Source organism: Erythrolamprus reginae, chromosome Z (genome assembly GCF_031021105.1).
Source record: "Erythrolamprus reginae isolate rEryReg1 chromosome Z, rEryReg1.hap1, whole genome shotgun sequence".
Taxonomy (NCBI): domain Eukaryota; kingdom Metazoa; phylum Chordata; class Lepidosauria; order Squamata; family Dipsadidae; genus Erythrolamprus; species Erythrolamprus reginae.
This window is the reverse complement of record NC_091963.1, coordinates 31,889,738-31,915,447: the sequence shown is the minus strand read 5'-3', so window position 1 is coordinate 31,915,447 and position 25,710 is coordinate 31,889,738. Positions and strand designations below refer to the sequence as shown.

General features: G+C 35.2%; 1 protein-coding gene across 3 annotated transcripts in view; it reads right to left on the bottom strand.

The window, feature by feature from the left end:
• Positions 1-25,710, bottom strand: part of SPAG6 (sperm associated antigen 6) — a 72,694-nt gene that overhangs the window by 34,733 nt on the left and 12,251 nt on the right. For 2 of the 3 annotated variants that reach the window (XM_070728116.1, XM_070728117.1), the window contains 5 exons: positions 18,084-18,250; positions 10,737-10,920; positions 5,451-5,656; positions 4,120-4,293; positions 52-204 (listed from right to left, as the gene is read on the bottom strand). In XM_070728116.1, the coding sequence (XP_070584217.1) occupies positions 52-204; positions 4,120-4,293; positions 5,451-5,656; positions 10,737-10,920; positions 18,084-18,250 (884 nt within the window). The remainder of the gene's footprint in view (positions 1-51; positions 205-4,119; positions 4,294-5,450; positions 5,657-10,736; positions 10,921-18,083; positions 18,251-25,710) is intronic. The other variant, XM_070728118.1, reaches the window with a different exon arrangement.

The following is a 25,710-nucleotide window of genomic DNA, read 5'->3' as shown; positions in this document are numbered from 1 at the left end:
ACTTCTATAAACAGCATTCTGATTGTAACACTGGAAGGCCCAGAAACTAACCTTAGAGATAATCACTGCCATGGCCAGGTTTTCCGAGTGAGCAGCTACGTAGCCTAACATCATAATACCAGGGAGTCTAACATTTCCTTTGCAGCCACCTATGCAGTCAATGATGGCAGCTACTCCTCCAGCATTTACGATAAGTTGTGAAAGCTGAAAACAAATAGTCAGGAGATGCTATCATTTCACATGACTACCAAACTATATCATTACATTTCCCCTCTAAAATATTACACGTTGAATAAAAGTTCAATGAGACATGCAAATTTTAAAAAAGAATTGTTATCTATTTATAATGCATAGTTATCTACTTAATATGCCTTCAAAGAGTTTAATATTTAACTTAAGTATTTTAATTATTTCCTCTTTATTTTTTATCATTTGGAATGTTGCTAACCATCGTGTTTGTTGAAATGGGATGAAAGGTATAATTTAAATAAATGAAAATAAATAAACACTACTAAGAAGTGGAACATATCAATTCTGTGCAAACAAAGATAGTTAGTTAAAAATGGTTGCAACTAAGAATCGACTAAAAATCTTCTGGTATTTTCAAATCTAAGAAACATACTGTGTCCTGCACTTTCATCAATTCCAGAGAAAGTACAGCATTGCAGAGATAGAGTAAAGTTTTATTTATCAAGTACGTATTGGTAGAATACGAAGATATAACAATTTTTATATACATGATACTAGTAAGAGAGAAACATTAGGACAGGGGACAGTAGACACACTGGTGCAATAATGCATGCCCTTTACTGACTTTTAGTATTGGGTGAGGTCAACAGTGGATAGTCTAAGGGTAAAGTTTTGGGGGTTAGGTGATGACACTACAGAGTCAGGTAGTGAATTCCATGCATTAACTACTCGGTAGCTAAAGTCGTATTTCCCACAGTCAAGTTTGGAGCCGTTTACTTTAAGTTTGTATCTATTGTGTGCTCCTGTGTTGTTGTGGTTGAAGCTGAAGTAGTCGTTGACAGAAAGGATGTTGTAGCAGATGATTTTATGGGTTATGCATAGGTCATGTTTAAGGCGACATAGTTCTAAGCTTTCTAAACCTAGGATTGTAAGTCTACTTGCGTTGGGAGTGGAGGAGTGGAGGGCTCTTCTAGTAAAGTATCTGTAAAGGAAGTAACCATGGATAATACTAAAAATCAATTAAATCAGAGTTTTGATCCACAGCGATTAAGCAAATTAATGAAAAAGTTTTCTAAATTTCTGAAATTATTTGGGTCAAGAATTAATAGATTAGGGCTTAATTGAGGTATATCTGAAAAAAACTGGAAACAATCAAAGGTTTTAAATCGGGGTGAGTAGTTCGGAGAATACCACCAGTGTCTCACCCCAAGGTGGAGTGGAATGGAGAATTTTCAATATCCTTCCCCTGGAGTGGGGAGGGAATGGAGATTTTGCAGTATCTTCCCATGCCACGCTCACCAAGTCACGCCCACAGAACTAGTAAAAAAAAATGGATTTTAAAGCTGTTTTAGATAACTAACATGCCTTCAGCAATCATTTCCTAAAGCCAAGAAATTAAACTACCGTAATTAAAATACAGCTTTCATAGTGCAATTTTGTATAAAATGCTTAATATGATATGGCACATAACCGAATGTGTGTAGGAAGGCCTGGAGGAATGTTGTCCCTGGGTTCGCAATGGGTCTTAAACACAACTAACTGCAAAATGATTGCATGTCTGCTCTATATTTGGAAATACATGTTAAACTATAATTTACATGGTTATATATTTCTGCTGATAAGTGAACATGTAGCATTCAACATTGCATGTTAATACTCTAAGAATATATTTATATAGGCATTATATATTTTCTAGTGTTTCTAGTGCTAGTACCCATGTGCATCTTATCTGTAAACTAAAGATCTCATCAGAGGCCTGCATCTGGATTACAAGATGTCATAAGAAAAGGCCCTCTTGAGGATAAGGCTGTAATTTAGACTTTTCTCTCTAGAGAAGCCCCTTCTCTTGTCCTCTTACCCCAGGGCAAATTTATTGGTATATAGAATATGCAGGATCACCACAAAAGGGGAAGTGGGCAGTGATGCATAGTCCAAAACTGTTAAAAGGAATACCAGCCAAGGAGTGAGTTTCAAGGCATTTGGTGAAAATAAAAAAGGAAGCTGCATCCAAATATCAAACAATATTTGAGTGTGGCAGATTGTTTATTTAGAGTGTGGCAGTTGTTTAAACAACATGGAGCATCATCTGCAATGAAGAATATTCTAGAATTACATCTGACTGTGCCAGATGCTGGTCTCAAGACCCATTGCCTGTGGTCTGTCAAACCTTGTACTAAAAACCTTTGGTTGTTCTTATTTTTTTATAGCTATCCTAGTGAATATATAATACTGGAATGATTTATTGCACATTTAAAAATAATGGCTATTTTCTAGGCTAAACAACACCCAACCAAACAAACAAACAAATATTCTGGCTAAATTTTGAGGGCTATGTTATGGTCTCAATATTTCATAATTCCTGCCAATTATCTGTCTTTGTAGTCAGTCACTGCAGAGCTGGGCAATCTATGCTGCACGTGACAATTTATTGGTATCGAATATGCAGGATCACCACAAAAGAGGAAGTAGTAATGGGCAAGTGATGCATAGCCCAAAACTGTTAAGTGGAATATTAGGAAGATTCAAGGCATTTCGCCAGCTATCTGGCTTTAGGATGCCTGTCGAGTTGCGTGCGACGATCCTTTGACAAGCAAGTTAGGAACAGGATTTCCTCAAGATCAAAATAGTGCCTCCCAGCAGAGGGCCGGCGAGAGGGGAAAAGTCTGGCATGGAAGCCCAGGGCCAGAACCAGCGAGACTGCAATTCGGCCGGCCCCTTCCCCCCACCACTGCAGTTTCAAATGCCAGGGCTTTTAGACGCACAGGAGGACTCCTGCGGAGACAGGGCTCTACGGCACAAAGGAAGTTTAGAAGGCAGCCGCGATTCCCCAAATCTTTCTACCCCTTGCCTTTCATTCCCATTCGACTCGCAATATCTCCTCCAGGCGGCAAGGGTTTAGGGGACCTTTCCCTCAAGCCCTGAAGCACCTGAAATAATGAGGATATTGAATTTTGATGCGAGATTTTGTGGCTTAAATTAATAAAAAGCTCCTTATAATGATATCCTGGTGAGCTGTTAAGTGCCCCTGAACCACGTGAAGGGGGGGGGGAGAATTTATACTCCACATTACACTTCATTCTTTTAACCCATTGGGCTGAGTTGGTTATTTCTGTGGTGCCTAACTTCTAGGATGCTCTGGCTGGCAAACTATTAAAGGTTTGTAGGGTAAAGTATCTTCTCCTGATTTACTGAAACAGGATGCCAGTTATTTCAAGAGTTGGCAAGAAAGAATTATGGGATGTGTAATGTATTAAAATACATTTTGTGAAAATGGTTGAGCCTCCTCTAATGATTTTTTCTTTGTCAATCTTCTTTCTACTACTTCCTACTCTGTCAAGCCTCACAGTCCATAGACGATGCCATATTTGCATCAGCTCAGCAGTATGGCCATTATTTAAAGATTTCCAGTTCAGATCACAGGAGGCATTTTCAAGACCACCCAACAATCATCACCTTACTAACGCAATTCCTTTTAGAAAACCACCCAATACCTAGCAGAACCACCGCACCATCTATCCTAGTAAATATACACGAATCTCTTCATTTTGTTCACTGTACTCAGTATTGTAGCCCAGGTATGTTTTATACTTTACTATTACTTTGTATAGATTTTCCCATATGGCTGTACCATTAAATATATCTGATATATTAATATCCACCAATGAAAAAAGCTGAAATTTCCCATTTTGATATTTTTTTGATATTTGTAAGCTACGCATGCCCCAAAACAGCAACAAATATTGTTTTTATTTATACCAAAAACAATAGTTTTGCAAACTTATAGAACAATACTGAAGCTCTTGCGCATATCTATATCTGTCATTTGTAGATGTGTGCTTATATAGTCATGGGTGTGCACACATACAGATTTAAACATGTTCGCTTACATCCAAACATCAGGACCTTATTGTTTATATTCACGTGGTTTACCTCAGGAGTATGTCTTGCTATCTCTCTAATTAGAGTTGCAGCGTTTTTCTTGACATATTCATCAGAATCCTTCAGGCACGTGAGCACAACAGGAAAAATTTCTGCTTCAACCACCATTTCTGCCAGATCCACAGAGTGCTTTGCTATCTGGCTAAGAGCTGACAGCACCTGACGCTGGTAAATAGGAATGAGTGTTTTATAAATGGTCATTAGGTATACAGACAAAGCAATCAAAAGGAGGCAGAAAACTCCCTTTCAAACTGTGAAAGCACGAGTCCTTCAAAGTATATAATTAAAAATCAAAAATGAACATAAAAACATAATTTTCAATAGGGAATATATATAAATATATTTATTCATCAAAAAGAAAACCTTTTTTTTCATTAAGTCAACCTATTTTAAACTAAAATTAATTTTATGGGGGGTTTTATTTTTTGTTTTTTAAAGAAATAAATTGACAGCTACATATTTTTTGTAAAGAGGTAAACTACCATAACTATAATTAGGAAATGAATTTATAGTAATTCAAAATAGAAGCCAACCCACGCTATTTATTGCTTTCTTTTAAATCCATACAAATTAAAACATTGTTTCTTTTTATTAAGGCAGAATATAAAGCTCTTTGTCAACTATTGCCAGTTAGCTTACAACGTTTGAAATGAATATTTTATAAACTTGTTGCTTTTTTGGGGAGGGGGGAATCACTCAATGTTAGCCCCCACCAAAGAAAACTACAAAAGAAGTATACACAAGACAAAGAGAATTTAATTAATTTAATTTAATTTTAAATACTAACCACTGTTACTGTGAAAAAATTTCTATAAGCCAAAGGTTCCCCCCAGAGCATATTCATAAAAATCTGGAGGCTTGTACCTACTGTATAACACTTACCTGACTTATCCAACGATGCATATCACTGAAATAGATAGAGTATTCAAAACAAAATATTGTAGAATATAGCACCATCGTTTTAAAAGCACAAAAAATGGCAAACATGTTTAATGCTTTATAAATTACATATATTGAATTCATCGGAACAGACCAGTTTTGTAGAATTCAGAAAAGCTCTTGAAGATAACTGCTGCAAATCTGTCTCTCATTGATGAGAATCCAAATAAGTGCCATATTAAATGCCCTGTTTCTTATCCATTATCTACTATTATCCCATAAATACTATAACAATCACATCAAGCAATCAGATCTCCCCTTTGTTACCACTCCAATTTAGCATTGCATATTTTTGAAAAAAAGTTCATTGAGGATTAATACAGTTTTTCCAATATAGAATCATATTCTCAGTGGGAAAAGAGCAAAATTAGTTTGGGAAGTACCTTTAATTTGGCATCAGGGTTGAGGATCATCTGTGCCAAGTGAGCAATGGCCCCAGCATCAACGACAGTCTGCGCTAACTCTGGAGAATGCTTTGAAACATCACTCAGTGCTGAAGCAGCAATCCTTCTCAAAGCAATCTCTGGCTCTTGGATACATAGGACTAAGAGAGGGATAGCTCCAGCATCCACCACAGCCTGTGACAGTTCTGTTGGTCCAATGAAAGTAATTAAGCGAATATGGGTGACTGACCCTTGTACAAGCCATTTTTCACCTTGACAGATACAGCAGCAAAGAGAGAGAGAGAGAGAGGAGAGTGGACTCTAGTCCCTGGACATCTGCATTTCAAATCAACCCTTCAAGTTTCATAAACCACGTGGACAGTGCTCAGCTGAAAAGAATACAGGTCAATAGATGGACCTCCATTTACATGTACACATTTGAGGTACATTAGACTGAAATAGCTTGCTACCCTGTGTATAGATGAGTGCATTTTTAAAAAGTAAGCAGATGTCAGCTGTTTAAGCTCCAACTGTTGTGCACTGATCAATAAGCAAGCAGTTTTTGCACTGCTAATAATAAAAAAGCCAAAATACTTAAATGTGTCCCCTTCTCCCACAAATCTGATTTAGACTGCAGATTCTTTGCACTATTCACACAAGAAATAGAAAATAACAGGGCTAAATTACACTGATTTTTATTTTTATTAAAAGGGACATTATCACCATTCATTCCATGACCTAATTTATTAATTCTGAATGCCAACATGCATTTTAATAGTACCTTTTTATCAGTAAACTAGGTCCTTTCCTATATTAAATCACTGCAACAGACAGATACATTAAGGCATCATGGCTAGTTAATTGTATCTTAACATAAAAATCCAAAATATTTGATACAGACGGACTTATACAAAATATTCATTATCTTTCTTCCAACATATTTATCATTAAACTTCAGTAGGGAAGTAAAAAAAATTATTGGATAGCAAACACAAGGATGAGGGCATGGGCTATTTTTGCAGATGATGATGAAAAATGAGCACAAATCCCATTAATTTCAAATGGGCTATTATAGGTTCTTAAATAAGGTTTTGTTAGGTCTTCCCCTTGTTATGCACATAGTCTCTTATCTTTAACATTTAACCTGCCTTGCATTGCCATGGCAACAAATAGCTCTCCTAATTCAAGGGCCCAACTTTGATTTTGCATTTACAGTTCATCAATCAAAGCTTTCTGCAGAATTTTCTTAAGGGGGGGGGATGTAATACCCACAAACAGATTCTCCACTTACCTACTTACTCATGTACGATATTTTATATATTTATTAAATTTTATACAGTGCACTAAGGTAAAAAAACTTTAACTAATTTTAACTGATAAAATGTATCCATCTTATGTAACTGAAATGCAAATGTTGCTTTATTATACATATTTATAAATATTATGTTGTTATACATTCTTGTCATGATCTAAACCTTTGTGCTATTTACAACTTCACCCTACTTTATTCCCAATATGAAACTCTGTCATATATCTAAACACTATGCTATTTGTCATAAAATCTGTTTGTATACTGCAGATGTGTATTTATAAAGTATTTCCCCCTGGTAAATACATCTGATAGGCACATTATTTAATGTATAAGCTCATGAAAAGGAAATGTATCCAAAATTATTTTTATAATCCACTCTAAAAGTTAATACTGAAATACCATCCAATGGGTTGAAAGAAATTTCTGCAAAAAAGTAAAAACATTTTAATAAAAGCTCCCCACCCATAAGTTCTTAGCAACTAATCTCATATTTTAAACAACAGAAGAGAAAATTATAACTGTAAAATTTACTACTAGAGGTTGTATAATCTTTTTAAAATCTATTCTAAAAGATCTATTGCTGATTTTAAAAAAAACATAGTAATATTTTAAGAGTTCAATGTATTCAAGTTGGCTTTTGAATAAAAATACGATTAACATGCTCTCTAATTATAATGAGAAATCAAAGGTTTAAAAAACATGATGGAATTAAAAGATCCTTTTACTTTCTCAAATCTATAGAGCAATCTCATGAAATTGCCAAAATAACTAACACAAATGTTTATTTCTCGTTTTTTTAAAAAATCATATGTATTCATACATTGCTTATCACACTGCAAAAGAGTCCTTCTTTTCCTGCCCCCAATTGTCCCAATCTGGTTGGCAAGCAAAAAGGTTATTTCCCTTTTTTACCTTAAAAGGGGGGAAAGAATCTAACAGTGGGAATTAATTCTTGATTGGAGGAAAGGCACAGAAGGCTTCCATATAAAGAACTATGGTATTTTAAATAAAGCAAGCAGATGTAAAACTTGTGCAAGGTGAAGTGCTAGAAACATATTTATTAAAAATTAGTTTCTATCATTTCCTCTAACAATGGATTAGGATAGCCAAATGCCTATGAATTTTGAAATGTAGAATCATTTGATATTATTATTCTCATTTTTATGCACCAAATTAACTTGATATGGATAATTATTTTTATTACTGCAGTAATAGAGTAAACCCTCCATCAAATATCAAAAGACAGAAATCACATAGTTTTTAAGAACAGTAAACATTAAGGAGGTACAAAATGTGGTGTGCAGAGAAACATAAAATAAAATCACTGAAGTTTTAAGGAGTGGAGAAGGAAAATTGGCATACCAAAGAATCCTAGAAAAATACTACACTTAAGATATGTTGAGAGAATATGGAGTGAATGAAATGATTGTTCTTTTCATGTTTTGGGGATTTTTTAGTTTTTTAATTAGTTAATTGGATTCGAGGCATTGTATACTGTGTATTTTATATGTTGTGAGCTGCCCCGAGTCCTTGGAGAGGGGCGGCATAGAAATCTAATAAACAAACAAAAATAAATAAATAAATAAATAAATAATATTTGCCATAAGTGGTTAAATTAGCCTCCCTATACCGAAATGTCTACATGGAAGAAAAATATGAAAGGAAATTTTCCTTTTTCAATCTCTAGAATTCCACTTTCTCTTTTGTAATGCTTAAACCAGGGAATGACATATGGTACTTTTTCACCCCCAAATTAAATATTCTGGTATTGGAACATAGGATTGGACAAGACTGCATAGTAAAGTCTATCTCCGGTTTCTTAAATTGACTTTGTGTGTTTAGTCCATAGATTCTGCAATAGCAAATCACCAAACACAAATAATTAATTCCCAAAATAATAGCAAATAAAAAAAACCAAATACTAGAATAAATTTAACACACCTTAAAATATTTTATGACAACTGATCCTCAAAAATCTTGGTTTTACCCATTCAAATATCATTTTAATATATCAGAGGTCATTAGACATTAAAATTTATGTAAAAGAACATTAAAACCTTCAAAGTGATAGGAATAAGAAATCTGTATTTTTTTTTATTTTCCAAATTTTAATTTGCCCCTCTTCAATCTCTGAATCACCTATTGTGACTTTTGTTCCAGGATGATTTATAGTCTTGATTTGAGACTGAGAATACACTGTAACATTTTGTTAATACAGTATATCCTGCCTTGTTTTATTATATGGCCATCTTCAATTCAGTTTTCATATTGTCTGCTAAATCAAGATCACATAGGTCAAAGAGTTAGGAATTACTCAATTGGCCTAGAATCCAGATGTATATGGAAACTATTTAACTCCCATGGTGGCTGTCTTCCTTTGAACTTCAAGATGTACCTTAATCCCTAAGAAGTTGGCAGTGCTGGTAGCTGTACTGATTAGCTTTTAGTTAGCTTTTTTTATTAGTTACCTATATCATCTGCATACTAACTGTCCTTTGTTAATTGGGACACTCCAATGAAATGTTTAGTGATTTGCTATGCCCCTTTTGATATAATTCAAAATCAAGGACTATTGTGATAGGGAGAGGAACTATTCCCTGATCTGCTGTGTGGTCAATTTTGTGCACTTTGTATTACTGTTTCCATGGTCACAGGTTCTCTGCGTGTCTGAATCTACAATTGCTTCATGATGGGAGAAGAAACATTGCTCTCTAGAAGCATGTTCTGGTAATTTACAAATTCATTGTAACAAGTATTTTACTTTGTCTTCCAATCTTTACCATTTATAAACTAGAATGAGGTACAAGATAGAAATCTATTCCATATCTCTTTTTTGGGGGGGGGGGTTGTAAACCAATATGTTCTTTGTCCTAAATAAATTCCCCTTTTTTACAAAAATAAACTCATTGTTTTGTTGCTAGTTTGTTTAAATATTTTTTACAAATAAAAGCTTGTCATTAATAATTTAGCAGAGCTGAAAAGTATTATTTAAAAGTACCCCCATTTCTCAAATTACATTATCCTTCCTGGTTTCTAAGAGCATACGTACACTTAACAAGAAAAATGGAAGTATTAAATAAGATAATCTAAGTCTCTCGCAATCCTTTCCTTAAGAATAGAAGTTGTGATGTAGAGAATCTATCATTTGAAATGCAGAATAAAAATACATAGTTACTCCTCCCTTAAAAATCAACCAGTTATTTTAATGTCTATATTACAGCAGTACTGTTCAAGAAATTATAATCCTAATTAGCATTTATATTGACGCTAGGATTACAAAGAGGAGAGGCAGTTCCATCCTCATTCTTATGTCTTTGTTTACAGAAAGTAAAATGTATAAACATTACAAACAAGAGGAACAGAAGAAAGGGTGGAATTTCAATTGCATATTTTAATTTTTTGCCAGTAATCCAACATTATTTCATGCCACTTTTTCAATATACAGTATATTTTTTTCTAGCAGTTTTTACAATATTGTAAACCTGGCAGCATTATTCTCCTTTTTAGAAAGAGGTTGAATTTGAGCCAAGCACATCTTCTTACACAGTCATTATGTTCCATTTACTTTTTAAAAATCTGATACTGTACATGCTATCAGTGTTTATTTGCTCATATAGGCGACATTAAGACCCAACTGCCCCTACTCTTCCTGCCTTCCGTAAACTCCTTAAAACCCACCTTTGCCGTCAGGCATGGGGGAACTGAAACATCTCCCCCTGGGCACGTTTAATTTATGCATGGTATGTCTGTGTGTGTGACTGTTAGCATATGGGGTTTTTTAAATATTTAAATATTTTAAATTTGTCTGATTGCTTATGATTTGTTTTTACATGTTGTGAGCCGCCCCGAGTCTTCGGAGAGGGGCGGCATACAAATCTAAGTAATAAATAAATAAAAATAAATTAGCTATTTTCTATGTTGGATTTCATAATATAAATACTTGATGCACCCTAAAATGTTAAGAGGTCTCCTACCTGCATTATGTCTTGCAATATAACCAAGGGCCCAGGATGCAGCTTCTTTCACCCCGGGATCAAAATCTTCTAGGCAAATTACCAGTGTATCTAGAGCTCCACAATCCACTATTGCCTGGGCAAGCTGAGGGGAATGCTTTCCAACTGCACGTAATACAAATGCGGCCGCTTTCTTATAAAAACGCTGCAGAAGTACAGAAAAGATTAGAATAAATTGCAATTATTTAACCAGGGAGTCTTATGACTGAAAAGGAATGAATCAGTTAAATCTCTATGAAAAAAGAGCAGCCTCCAAATTTGAAAAATAAATACCGGTAAATGTATTTAACCTATTTGTATGACACCTGTTTGCAATGCTTCACCATGGTGTATAAAATTAAAAATACATTTAATATGAAAACAATATAAGCTCAAAATATAAAACTCCAATTCAAATATAAAAATCACCCTTTGATTTTTCACTATTACACTAAGTAAAAATGTTTTATATAATGTGCCGAACAGCAGCAAAGTCAGCAGAGGGCTTTTTGTTGAAGGGAAGGGTGTTCCAGTGAATGAATCACAACAATAACAAAAGGCTTTCTATATAAAAAGAGTCTATAGAACAGATGTAATCAGGAAGACCTCTGATATTTATAATGATCAAGCAGATGTCCATGAAATAATGCCACTCTCTAAGAAATCCTGATCCAAAGTTATTTTTTATAGAATGATAACAAAGAACAAAGGCATAAACCTCTGGCAGCAAATTATTTCAAAACTGGTATTATGCATATGTACTACAGAATAATTTTGCCACTATACTTTGCATAAACTGTAGCTTCTATGCAAAGGGAGAGATCCACATTGAATGATATCACTCAACACAATATTCAATACATGAAATTACTAATACATGAATTAGTGTCTATGTTATCTGATATACACACACTAAAATAGTAAAGTACAGTGGTACCTCGGTACTCGAACGCTTTGGTTTTCGTACATTTCGGATAACAAACAAAATTTTCTGGAAAAATTTGCTTCGGTGTCTGAACAAAAATTTGGATACCGAACAGCCAGAGAAAATTTTGTTCATTATCCGAAATGTTACCACCGGGGGCTGCTGCAATCCCAGCAGCTTCAGGGGGCTGAGGAGCTCTATAAGAGCTCCAAGCTGCAGGAAGGGTGGGGGCTGCTGCAATCCCGGCAGCTTCGGGAGGCTCCTTTCCTCATTGCTTCCTCTTATTACCTGTAAGCAGCTGCAAAAACTTTCTCCTTCCAGGCGGTGGCAACAGCGGCGGCTTCCCTTCGAACAGCGCTGGGAACGTCACGTGATGAAGGGAAGCTGCCAGAGCCATCTCAGCAATTGCCGCTGCTCCAGCAGCTTCCCTTCATTACGTGACGTTCCCGGCGCTCTTGCTCCTCGAAGGGAAGGAGAAAGTTGCAGCCGCCGGGAAGGAGAAAGTTTTTGCAGCTGCTTACAGGTAATAAGAGGAAGCAATGAGGAAAGGAGCCTCCCGAAGCTGCCGGGATTGCAGCAGCCCCCACCCTTCCTGCAGCTTGGAGCTCTTATAGAGCTCCTCAGCCCCCTGAAGCTGCTGGGATTGCAGCAGCCTCCACCCTTCCTGCAGCTTGGAGTACCGAATTTATTTATCCCATTGGAAATAAAGAAAATACATTTAATTGGTTCCCAGCGAGTTAACAGGGGCTGGGAACCAATTAAATCCATTTCCATTATTTCCTATGGGATAAATAAATTCGGTACTCGACCAAATCGGTTCTCGACCACACTTCTGGAACTAATTGTGATCGAGTACCGAGGTACCACTGTATTTTGTCTCATTTCAAGATTATAGGATCTCTTTTCCTCAACATGTGTGCTTAACAGAGCAAGTATACCTTGTAATAATATAGGAGAAAATGATCAAGACTAGGAATGAAATCTTACTCTTACAGCATTTATATCTGAGTATAGAGTACAGAGAATGGAACAACCACGATCAAGGTAAAGGAGACTCTTCCAAAGAAAAAACGTGGGAACTGATCTTGTATGAAAATAAAATCTGCAGGGGTAACAGTCAAAAGACCAATCCCTGTCTCCAATGTCCAATAATGCATGGTTTTGAATAATGCACTTTAGTCAGAGGAAACATTGTATCCTGTTAAATGTTAGGAAAAATTTCCTAATAGTAAGAAGAGTTGAAAAATAAATCACCCAGATAGGGCTCTCATTCACTGCATCAATAAAATGTAATTTGTTGTGCTTGTTTTAATTTTGAAATCTGCATAGCGCAGGGGATGGTTCAATTGTCTGAATGAATCTGTTCAACTTTTTGTTCAAAAGTGATGGATGGACATCTTCTAGCTTCCCATAATAGCTAAGTAAAACTTTTCTCATCCTTCACTCTTTGCTTTTATGTGCTGCTAATAGTTTAAGCATTGCAATTAATTTATCCAAGGAAAAATCTTCTTTGATCGTATCACATTTTCCTTAGTAATTTCTGATGGGTTTATCGTAAAGCATAGGTCCGCCTTTCATGTGTTGAAGTATTTCTGGCTAGAAGAATGCTGGAAGGAAACATTACAAAGCAAGGATAGAAAAATCCCCAGCTGATTGTAAGAGAAAAATTATCTGCTTTGTTTTTGCCAACATAGTACAAGGGTTATCCGTAAAGTAAGATTACAAGGCACATAGCTCTCATGGGGAATGTTCGCCGGGGAAGTTGGTATTACTATCATGTAGTGGGAAGCCAACGGAAGAGAACGAACAGTGTAAGGGCCTGAACGCTGCTATAATGGATGCCCAAAATTTATTTTATTTATTTATTATTTAGATTTGTATGCCGCCCCTCTCCGCGAACTCGGGGCGGCATACAATGCTTACTGAAGCACACAAAATCTACAGAGTCACAGTTGCCTGAGAATTTCTCAAGATTGGAAGGCGAGATTTTTTTCAACTGTATAGTGACAGGAGATGAAACGGGCTTATCACCATACTCCAGGGGCCACAGTAGAGAAGAAGCTGGTAACTACAGGCCAGTTAGCTTGACATCTGTTGTAGTTAAAATTATGGAGATTCTACTCAAAAAGAGGATAAATCAGCACCTAAAAACCAATAACTTACTGGACCCAAATCAGCATAGCTTTACTGAGGGCAAATCATGTCAGACTAATTGATTTCTTTGACTATATCACAAAGGTGTTGGATGAAGGTGGCACCGTGGATATTACCTATCTGGACTTCAGCAAAGCCTTTGATATGGTTCCACATAAAAAGCTGATAGATAAATTAGTGAAGATTGGACTTAATCCCTGGATAGTTCAGTGGATTTGCAGCTGGCTGAAGCGTAGATATGGTGAGTATTCTGAGCAGAGCCTGATTACAAGTGGTGTGCCAGGGTCTGTTCTGGGTCCTATTCTTTTTAATATGTTTGTGAGTGACATAGAGGAAAGTTTGGTAGGGAAGGTGTGCAATAGGGTTGATATTCCTGGAGGTGTCTGTAATATGGCAAATGATTTAGCTTTACTAGATAAGTGGTCAAAGCAATGGAAACTTCACTTTAATGTTTCCAAATGTAAAATAATGCACGTGGGGAAAAGGAATCCACAATCTGAGTATTGCATTGGCAGTTCTGTGTTAGCAAAAACTTCAGAACAGAAGGATTTAGGGATAGTGATTTATGACAGTCTCAAAATGGGTAAACAGTGCAGCCAGGTGGTAGGGAAAGCAAGTAGAATGGTTAGCTGCATAGCTAGAGGTATAACAAGCAGGAAGAGGGAGATTGTGATCCTGTTTTATAGAGCTCTGGTGAGACCACATTTGGAATACTGTGGTCATTTCTGTAGACCTCGCCTACAAAAAGATATTGAACTGGTCCAAAGAAGGAAGGTCTTAAGCATAAAACTTATCAGGAAAGACTTAATGAATTCAATCTGTATAGTTTGGAGGACAGAAGGGAAAGGGGGGACATAATAGAAACATTTAAATATGTTAAAGGGTTAAATAAGGTTCAGGAGGGAAGTGCTTTTTAATAGGAAAGTGAACACAAGAACAATGGGGCACAATCTGAGGTTAGTTGGGGAAAGATCAGAAGCAACATGAGAAAATATTATTTTATTGAAAGAGTAGATGGTGCTTGGAACAAACTTCCAGCAGACGTGGTTGGTAAATCCACAGTAACCGAATTTAAACGTGCCTGGGATAAACATATAGCCATCCTAAGATAAAATACAGGAAATAGTATAAGGGCAGACTAGATGGACCATGAGGTATTTTTCTGCTGTCAATCTTCTATGTTTCTATGTTTTTTCCAGAGAGCAAAGTCAATCAGTTCAGTGGTGCCATACCCATTCTCCTTCAGACAAAAAGTTCAAAACTCAGCAACTGACAAGAAAAATCTTGGGCACTCATCTCACACAAATCTTGGGCACACCTCACAGCAGTGTTTATGCCCTTAGCATTCAGATAGTGTATTACAGCAAGCATTTCGTACTTGGAGGGAAATGGAATGAGGACACTCATCTCTAACCTTCATCACAATGCCAGTCATCTGACGACTGGCATTGCTACTACTGACGACTGGCATTGCTCATTCTCTTCCACTGGCTTCCCGCTACACAATAGTAATACCAACTTTCCCCGTGAACATTCCCCACGAGAGCTACGTGCCTTGTAACCTTACTTTCTGGATAACCCTCATAGGTGCATTGGAATAAGTGAAAGTATATTCAAATTTCTACATCTGCCATAGTATATGCATTTGTTCCTATTCTGAAGTTTATATAGTTAATATGCATATGAATATTCAGAAAGATGATGTGTTTAACTTTGTACCAACTTCTGTTCATTTAAAGTCCCACTAAAATATATAATTTGATTAAGGCTGTTTAACTTTTGCAAGCAACTGTATATATGGGGAGTGGGGAGGGCATCAGCTTTATCATGCAAAAGTATAGGCCAGTGGACATAGAACAGCATTAGATTAGAAATATGCATAGTAAATTAACAAGGTTGTACCACTGAAATTCATGTATACCAAAAAGATAAAGATAACAATGAATTAATTTGACTAGTCTTTCCAGATCCAGTTGCTCTCAAATGTAGTAATCCTCTCCTTCTAACTTTCAGTCAGCAAATCCTAAAATTATTCTGACTGAGAATTATGCAGATGAAATTCAATACTGCACAACTAAAAGGTATCAGTCTTGGAAAAATTATAATCCAGTTAACAGTTAAAATCAAACTAGGAAATGGCATTTGTTCATGACATACATTTGATCTAAACAAGCATCTAAATTTAAAACAATAATAGAAAAATCTTCAAAAAGTGGTTTAACAACTGAAGCTCAAAAACAGAAAAATACAATATTTGTATTTTTGTTATATTTGATTTTTGCTGAAAAAACAATAATCACAGAACAATAGTAACATGTGTTTTATATGTGTGCAAAAAGTATGCAAATTCTTACTTCCAGATAATTATGTTTTAAGCAGGTGGTTGTATTTTTTGAAATATTAATGGATGAAATCTGAAATATTAGCCTATGTGGACTTTATTCCTTTCATTGGTCCATGAGAAACTAAATTCCTAATAGATCATTTCTGTTATTATTCAAAATATTTAAAGTCTAAAATAAAATACACAAATAGTGACTTAAGATGTTTCAGAACCAATGGCATGAATACAAACCAGTTATGATTCTTTCATAATTTCCACTCCTTTTTCTAGATTCTATCTTTTTCATACAAATATTGTTTCTACCAAAATAGAAGCAGTTGGTTTAACATGAATTCTTAAATTTATATATGAGAAATGACGTGATGGTTAGGGAGAAATTATCTTAGAAAAAAAGAATACTTTTCTCCCTGGCATGATAGATTGCACATATAGGAAAGGAGGGAGGGAAGGAAGGAAGGAAGGAAGGAAGGAAGGAAGGAAGGAAGGAAGGAAGGAAGGAAGGAAGGAAGGAAGGAAGGCTTCTTTCTACCTTTGTTGTATGCCAAGAAAGGCAAGATAATTGATATGGGAAGAGAGTAGATGAATTGATCATGAACCACATACTAGAAAAATCCATGGCTCTTTCATATTCATCTTTGAGATAAAGCCCATGGAGAAACAATTGTTCACCAGAGGCCCTTAATGCCTTCCTTCTGCCAATTTACCTTTTATAAAGAAGTGGCCAAAGGACTTTCCAAATGTGGGAATAGAAAGTAAAGTTAGCCCTAGGTAGTTTAGTACAGAGGAGAGAGATGATTATTTATTAGATTACTGTACATAATAAGAATGTATTACATGTATATAATACGTGGAGACATTATATTCACTATTCCAATGCCTTGTTTAGGTTCTCGTGCCTTGTAGACTCATAATTTATAAGATGTTGTTGTTGTTGTTGTTGTTATTATTATTATTTATTAGATTTGTATGACGCCCTTCTCCGGGGTGGCATACATGGTTACTTACCTATGTTACAGTGCAAGCTTTATATATTGTACCCAAATTAATTACATAATACAGTAGTACCTCTACCTAAGAACGCCTCTACTTAAGAACTTTTCTAGATAAGAACCAAGTGTTCAAGATTTTTCTGCCTCTTCTTAAGAATCATTTTCTACTTAAGAATCCAAGCCTGGAAAAATTTCCCAGAAAATTTCAGAATGGAACGAAGGCCGGGTCAGTTTCCTGCAATTCCCTCTTTAATCCCGGCCATCTTGGGCTTTTCTGTGCTGTCAAGGGAGCCTTTCGGTGGCGATTAAGGAGGCTTTGATAGTCCAGAGTGAACAAATCATTTTCCTTTCTCTGGGTGCTTGGAGGGGGAATAAACCTCTGCCAGCACCCAGAGAAAAGAAACGCTCCCTTCACTCTGGGTAGCGACTGTCGTCCTCCTCTTCTTCCTCCTCCTCCTCCCACCCAAATTCCGAACTTTTATTTCTTTCCTAAAGGGTTTGCACACATTATTTGATTTTACATTGATTCCTATGGGAAAAATTGCTTCTGCTTACAAACTTTTCTACTTATGAACCTGGTCATGGAACAAATTAAGTTCTTAAGTAGAAGTACCATTGTATTTCTAATTGTTTCATTAATACAGCAAAAAATTTCATATTATTACCAGCATAATGGTTCAATAAATAAAATTACAAATAACATGCTTTTAGTAATTAAGTAGACTTCTAAATTGATTGAACTAAATCATCATAATATACTTTCTATCAAGAAACTACTGCCTCTATGGTGACCAATGAGAACACATACATCTAAAAAAATAATTAATATGTTTTTTTTTTCTAATAAAAACCTAATCAGGACAGAAGGTTTAACTCTGACAGAGAAAAAAATACTTAAGACTGGATTTATGCCTTACATTTTGCTCAGCCAGTGAATACACAAGCTGGGGAAGAATATCGCCTTTAACTACAGCTTCTGCTAGATCATCGTTGTAATTGGCAAGTCTCCCAAGGGCCAAAGCAGCTGTCTGTTGAATATTTGGAACCACATCCAATAGGAGTGGTCTCAACAGAGCCATTACACCTGAATAATAAGAGAAAACCCACATAATAATTAGCAGAAGAAAAATTATATTTTTGAAATACAAAACATAATATTAAAATTAAGAAAATCTGAAAGTTGTATATTACCTATAACACAATTTATGGTTAATTGTTTTCTTTAAATCTCCAGGACAGTACTGGGACAGTACTGGGATATTAAAATATATGAAGCCATATATAAATATAAAAACAGCAATCAAGTAAAAAGAATGAAGTGGTCCAATGGGACAAAACAGGTTGAATTCAAAGCTTTAGAAAAACAGAAGTCTCCACAGACTTTTTAAAGCTGCCCTGTTCTGAATTCCAAAAGATACTTCTTGGAACAGGGACTCTCAGTGATGGACAAGCACATGGATTTCTAACTCTAATGATTCTCAAAGACCTTTGGGGTATCAGTGCTATTTCTTAGAAACCAAAGAGAAAAGTGGCCCAACTTCTTGAGACAATGGGTTTATTGCACTATAAAATAATTTTACTTGCTTCAGAGTTATAAAAGATGTGAGAAGGAAAAAATTAATAACTATGACAGACACATTTTTATACTTTTAAAAATATTAAACACACTTTATTTTATGTTAATCTTGTTGCCTAATCTTACAATTAAACTGCATTTTCGTATTACCCTATAAAAAAACCTTCACGTTTTCATATTGATTCACAGAAAGAACATAGGAATGAAAGGAACTGCTGCTTCTATAGAATTTTATTTGAATAGAAACAATCAATCCTATTCCAATACAGCTTTTCTTAATGCTTCTCACTCTAAATATTTTTGCCACTGTTGATTAGAAAACACCATTTTTAAAAATTTGAAGACAGCAGTTTATTAGTCCCAGAAATATTATACCTAATTATAATTTATATCTGTAAACTATAGCAATGTATATTGATGCTTCTTTTCATTAAACCTGGTTGAAACACTCTTAAGAAATATATATATAATATATATATATATATATATATATATATATATATATATATATATATATATATGTCACATGTTTTTTTAGCTGGAATTTTAAAATTAAGGGAGACTAGGATGGTCCCATTTCGGCCTTGTTCTGGCCTCATCTGCTAAGTCTCTGCCTTACAAGGCAGAGTCCACAGGATCAAATCCCAGTAAGGAAGGGTGTGGGGCTAGCTGATGAGGCCAGAACAAGGCCGAAATGGGACCATCCTAGTCTCCCTTAATTTTAAAATTCCAGCTAAAACAACATTTGACACATACAGAATATAGTTGTCGGCTATAAATAAATTAACTGCCTTGAAGTGGCCCTGGGTTGGGCCTAGAGGCAAAAAGGAGCTGTGACGTTCCTTGAAATATACCAGGGTGATCCGACATAAAAAAACATATATATATATATATATATATATATATATATATATATATATATATATATTTGTTTGTTTTCGTAAATTTTCACGGGTATATGTATGTAGATCGTTCTGAGTTCGGGTTTTACCCTGTGTAATATTTTGCATGTCTATGCGACGTTTCGGCGAAATCACATTCACCATCATCAGGCTGATGTACAACACAACAACACAAAGATTGGAACTTCAGCCTGATGATGGTGAATGTGATTTCGCCGAAACGTCGCATAGACATGCAAAATATTACACAGGGCAAAACCCGAACTCAGAACAATCTACATATGTATATATATATATATATATATATATATATATATATATATATATATATATATATATATATATATATATGCAACTGTATTTCAACTGCATAAAGATAATAATTTTCTAGATTCTCTTGCACAAATCTAAAGTACTTTGATATTTATCTTTTTTAGCACTGAATACACACAGCCCTGAACATATCAACTTAAAAATAAACATAGGCTATGCCAAGTTCTTCCAAGTTAATTAAACTTTTAGCCATCTTTTAATACTTTTTCAGTGCAAACAGACAGGGTGCACTGCTTGCCCTGTGGTCAGTGATTCATTTCTAAAAAGAAATGAGCTAAATCTAATCACTTCCTATGAATCACATTCAGGGCAACAACAACTAACTAGTCATTCTCCAGTAACTTGTAACATGGTTGGAATTACTTGTGAAAAAGGAGGACAATTAGACTTGCTAACATATACAATTGGCTACATGCAAACTCTCACTTTAATTGGATTTGTGGCTAAAGCATCCAGCACAGCACAGTCAGAAGCAGTTGTTTTTGAGATTGCCCACTTTTAAGTACAGTTTTTGATTTTCAATTTTAAAAGGTTTTCTATGCATGCCATAGAACTAAAAAAACAATGAGCAACACATAAAAAACGTACAGATCAAAATTTCCAATGCAATGCAAAGTTAATAAAATTAAAAAAACAATAGGAAAATACAAGCAAAAATTTTAGTAAAATCAAGAAATGGTAAACCTTACAATTACTTCATTTTTGTATTTTGAAAAGAAAAGTACTGTAATCGAAATCTGCAAAAAAAGGGTTTTTTTAAAGTAACTGATAAAAAATACCACAATCATTTTTATTATTCCAGATTTTTTTATGATGTCAATCAAGTGTAATTACCTTAGTTAAACGACTAAAAAGTACATCACTAAGCAGACAGAACACAGTGATATATGGAATAGTTTTCACTACATATCACTATGAATAGCATTTAAAAACATTCATTCTTTAAAGGCAAATGAAATTTAATCATATAGAAATATATGGAATAATAGTAACAAGGAAATGCAAACATTTCCTTATATATATGAAGTGAAGTGATAACTCTCTAAAGATAGTATCTTTTCACTATTTATGCCAAGTCAAAACTAGACAATGATAGACATTCTGGTTAAGAGTCAGAAATGTTTAGGTAGCATGATCGGTAGCTAAGCGAAACTCACCGACACTATTTAAATTACTCAATGCAGCTTTCAGCTATTTTTGCTTACATTATAAAAAAAAATCCTGTCAAACTGAGAAAATGATTTATATATCATGTAGAAAAAAACAAGTGCACAGGCTGAATGCTAGATGTACAATGAAGCACTGTAACATTTATACATAATAAAAGATTGGCTGTAAATATGATTTTTCTATAGCAAAGCCAGGGCATTCTACAGGATGATCTTCCTTCCAGTTACTCAAGGAGAGAGCTATTGGCAGTTCCCACTTCTGGACATGCCTTATTCCAGGCAGTATGCAAAGCCTCTGGCACTGCCAACTGCCCTCAAAAGCAACATTGCCTTAAATGTTATCTTTATTTTTCTTTACTTTATATTCTTCCTTTCTCCTTGCTTTTACTTGGCTTTTAGTCAAAAAAATTTCCTCTGCCATAATATGAAAACTTGTGGAGGCACAATATAATTTTTTAAACAGTATTTTTATTACCTTTATTATTTTTATAAATAATTTAAGGCAAGAACATATCAGATATTTCTTCCTCTTCCTATTTTCTCTACAGCAACCCTATGAGTTGAGTTAGGCTGAGTGTATGTGACTGGCCCAAAGTCACCCAGCCAACTTTCATGCCTAAAGTGGGACTATAACTCACAGTCTCCTGATTTCTAGCTTGGTCCCTTAGTTACTAGCTTAAACTGAAACTCTAATGTTATTACTTATTATATGTTATTAGAGTAATATTATCATCTGTCATATACACAAACTTTAGCAATATACAGTATAATAATAAAAATAAACTTAATAGTTGTATCTATGCAATCTATTCAATCACCATAATTAAAATGCATCATAAATCACTATTTAAAAATCATTTCCAATATGTTGCTCTATTGTAAAAGTCAGACATATGTTTTATTTGGAAAAGTCTTTCAAATACCTTCTTTTGGGTTAATGTCAGAAGAAAACAACTATTTTGATTTGCAGGAGATTCAAGAAAAAGAATATACTTGCACAACATATGTGAAATTCACTACTTTGCTATTTCTTAAAGTATCAAACAATTGGAGGTGAAATCTATCAAACTCAATAGCCATAAAAGATGGTTTTATTTACCAAAACAGATTATATTTTAAGGCTAGAAGCTGAAAACCTTTATTCAGAGTTTGTAAATATCTGGTGTCTTACTCTCAGTATCAGAAACAAAACAATGATATGCTTCAATTTTGAATCCTATGCACCAAGTAACAGCCCTAGACCACTGAAATCACCATTGTCTAATTAATACTATATATTTTGTGGTCATGAACGCATTTTAAAACTATGATTATAATCCTCTGATTAGCCATTTTACATCCCTTTCACTGATGACTTCTGAAAACCCTCTTATAATATTCCATGCCCCCTATTGTGTCTCAGATGTATTGTGAACGTTGTCAGATTTCCACAGGAAGGACATATCTGTCATTTGGGTTTGTCCAACTCCACATCCTTTGAAATGATTTCACATATGTTAGATTTAACCATCATATTATAAATTGCAGTCACAAATTTGACTCATGTCATTTCACGACCTACACATAGAGGGCTACATGATGTACAAGCATTGGAGATGTGATATGCATGCACAATTATAATATTCTTTAGCTACTTTTTAAAAAATAAGTGCAGGCTTAAAAACCAGGAGATTATGAGTTTAAGTCTCACCTTAGGTGTAAAAGCCGACAGGATGATTTTGGGTCAGCCACTTTCTTGTAGTTGACCCATTTCATAGGGTTGTTATGGGAAAAATAGGAGGAAGGAGTATTATGTTTGTTTGTTAATCTGAATTACCTATGAAATAATAAAAGTGAACTAAAAATCTAATAAATAAATATATAGCCTTCCTCAATTATTTCATGTTAGAAGGGCTTATTTATGAAAATAAGGAATTATCCCAGTTCATTTTTGGTACTTACAATTTAACCAAAAATAAAATATTTTTAATATGATAGCTAAAAATGCTATGATTACATGATACACCCACCCCTAATCTAAGGTGTGTTTTATTAAATTAACTATTAATTTTCTCCTTTATACTTATTTTAATTGTTTTTATGATTGCTTGCCATTGGGAATCACTGGTTTGAGATGGGCTATACAAATTGAATGAATGAATGAATGAATCAATCAATCAATCAATTCTATTTTTTATCATTCCATGATACTCTGAATTATACAATACAGTACAATAATACAATACAATACAGTAAGTCACAAACAAATAAGCATTGTTAAAAGCTTAACATATTATGCAAGCACATTCTTAGACTTCTTGTATATATTCTATACATTAAAATTAAAACGTCAATTCATAAAATGTCAATATAACTTAGAGTTATTTAGCAACAGAAGTAGTATATAAACTGATCATTTCATATTCACATTCATTATTTTCAAGGAGTAATGCAAGTTATAAAAGTTTACACACAAAGAACATATGAGGCTCTTATGTATTTATGGTCACTGAAATCTCTATCACATGTAGTGGTGGGTTGCTAGTGGTACGGTAGGCGACTCCACACCGGTAACAGCTGCCAGATTGTACAATTTGCATGTGACTGCTCTAGTGCCAGTCCTTTGGGCACCACCATCTTTTTTCTTGAATTTTTGGTCTTTTTTGCTTTCTGCTCATGCGCAGAAATAAATTCATGCTGGGCATGCACGCATGTGTACCGCACACATGCACATGAGAATTAGCACACCAGTAGCAGCAGGTAAGAGGGATCTTCCCCTAATCACATAATATACAACACTCAAAAACCTGAAACATTTGAAAACATGTTTCAAATTTTTTATTGATCTTATCTGCATGTTTTTGATAACTTTAAAAATCTTCCTCAAGTATATGTTTCTTTCCTAAATTAGAGCTGTTACCAATAGTGTTTTAACCATCCTTTTTCATTTCAATTTAGAAACTCTGAAGTTAGTGATTTTGATCCTTAAATTTCTCTCTGAATCTTACAGAGTTTTTTTTAAAGGATGAAAAAATGCTTCTTCATTCAGATCCTAAACTTCTCCCATTCCAGTAATGCCCTTGGTATTAAGTAAGTCTGCCATTTCTTCCTATGTCAGACAGTACAATATTGCATTGAAAACAATGTTATAGCAAGGGCAAAACTTACCAAATTACTCTTATCATTTGATAGCTCAAAATCTAGGTTTAAGTTATCTAGACTTTTTTTAAAAACCAACTTTGATCACAGATAACACTCAAGATAACCATAATATAAGAATATGCTACAACTGCCTGGGTTCATACCAGTGAAGGGCTACCAAATTTTTTATTACCACACTGTGGGCATGGCTTATGCATTTTATTTCAACATCTTTCAGTGCATATTGGATGCTCTGGGGAAAGCTCCATTTTTGCTACCTCACTGTGTGTGTGTCGTCGTCCCCCCCGGTCTGGGCAGTAGCCCACCCCTGGTTCACACTCAGGATAGGCCATGAGAGTCACATAATGCCTATCAAAAATAAATAAAATTACTAATAGCTTATATATCTTTGGGGGGGTTGTTAAAGCTCTCCAAGTTTGAGAAAAAACTAATATTGGGCCTACAGATTACAATTAGTTTACATTGAAATGAAGAAACAGAAAAGAGCAAAAATAATAAATATCGGTAGTGAGCTGGATTAAAAAGAGAGGAGTATTATTATTATTATTATTATTATTATTATTATTATTATTATTAATTAGATTTGTATGCCGCCCCTCTCCGCAGATTCAGGGCGGCTCACAGCAGTGATAAAACAGTATACAATGACAAATCTAATATTAAGTCTAAAATAACAATTTTACATTAAAAACCTAAAAAAAACTTTATATAAAAACATACACACAAACATTCCATACATAAAACTACAAAGGCAAGGGGAGATGTCTCAGTTACCCCATGCCTGACGGCAGAGGTGAGTTTTAAGAAGTTTACGAAAGGCAAGGAGGGTGGGGGAAGTTCTGATCTCCAGGGGGAGCTGGTTCCAGAGGGTTGGGGCCACCACAGAGAAGGCTCTTCCCCTGGGTCCCACCAGCCAACATTGTTTAGTCGACGGGACCCGGAGAAGGCCAACTCTGTGGGACCTAACCGGCCGCTGGGATTCGTGCAGCAGAAGGCGGTCTCACAGATATTCTGGTCCGGTGCCAGGAAGGGCTTTATAGGTCATAACCAACACTTTGAATTGTGACCGGAAACCGATCGGCAACCAATGTAGACTGCGGAGTGTTGGTGTAACATGGACATACCTAGGGAAGCACATGATTGCTCTCGCAGCTGCATTCTGCACGATCTGAAGTTTCCGAACACTCTTCACAGGTAGCCCCATGTAGAGAGCGTTACAGTAGTCAAGCCTCGAGGTTATGAGGGCATGAGTGACTGTGAGCACTCATGCCCGGTCCAAGTAAATCCACAACTGGTGCACCAGGTGAACCTGGGCAAACACCCGCTTCGCCACAGCTGAAAGATGTTTCTCTAATGTGAGCTGTGGATCGAGCAGGACGCCCAAGTTGTGGACCCTCTCTGGGGGGGTCAATAATTCCCCCCC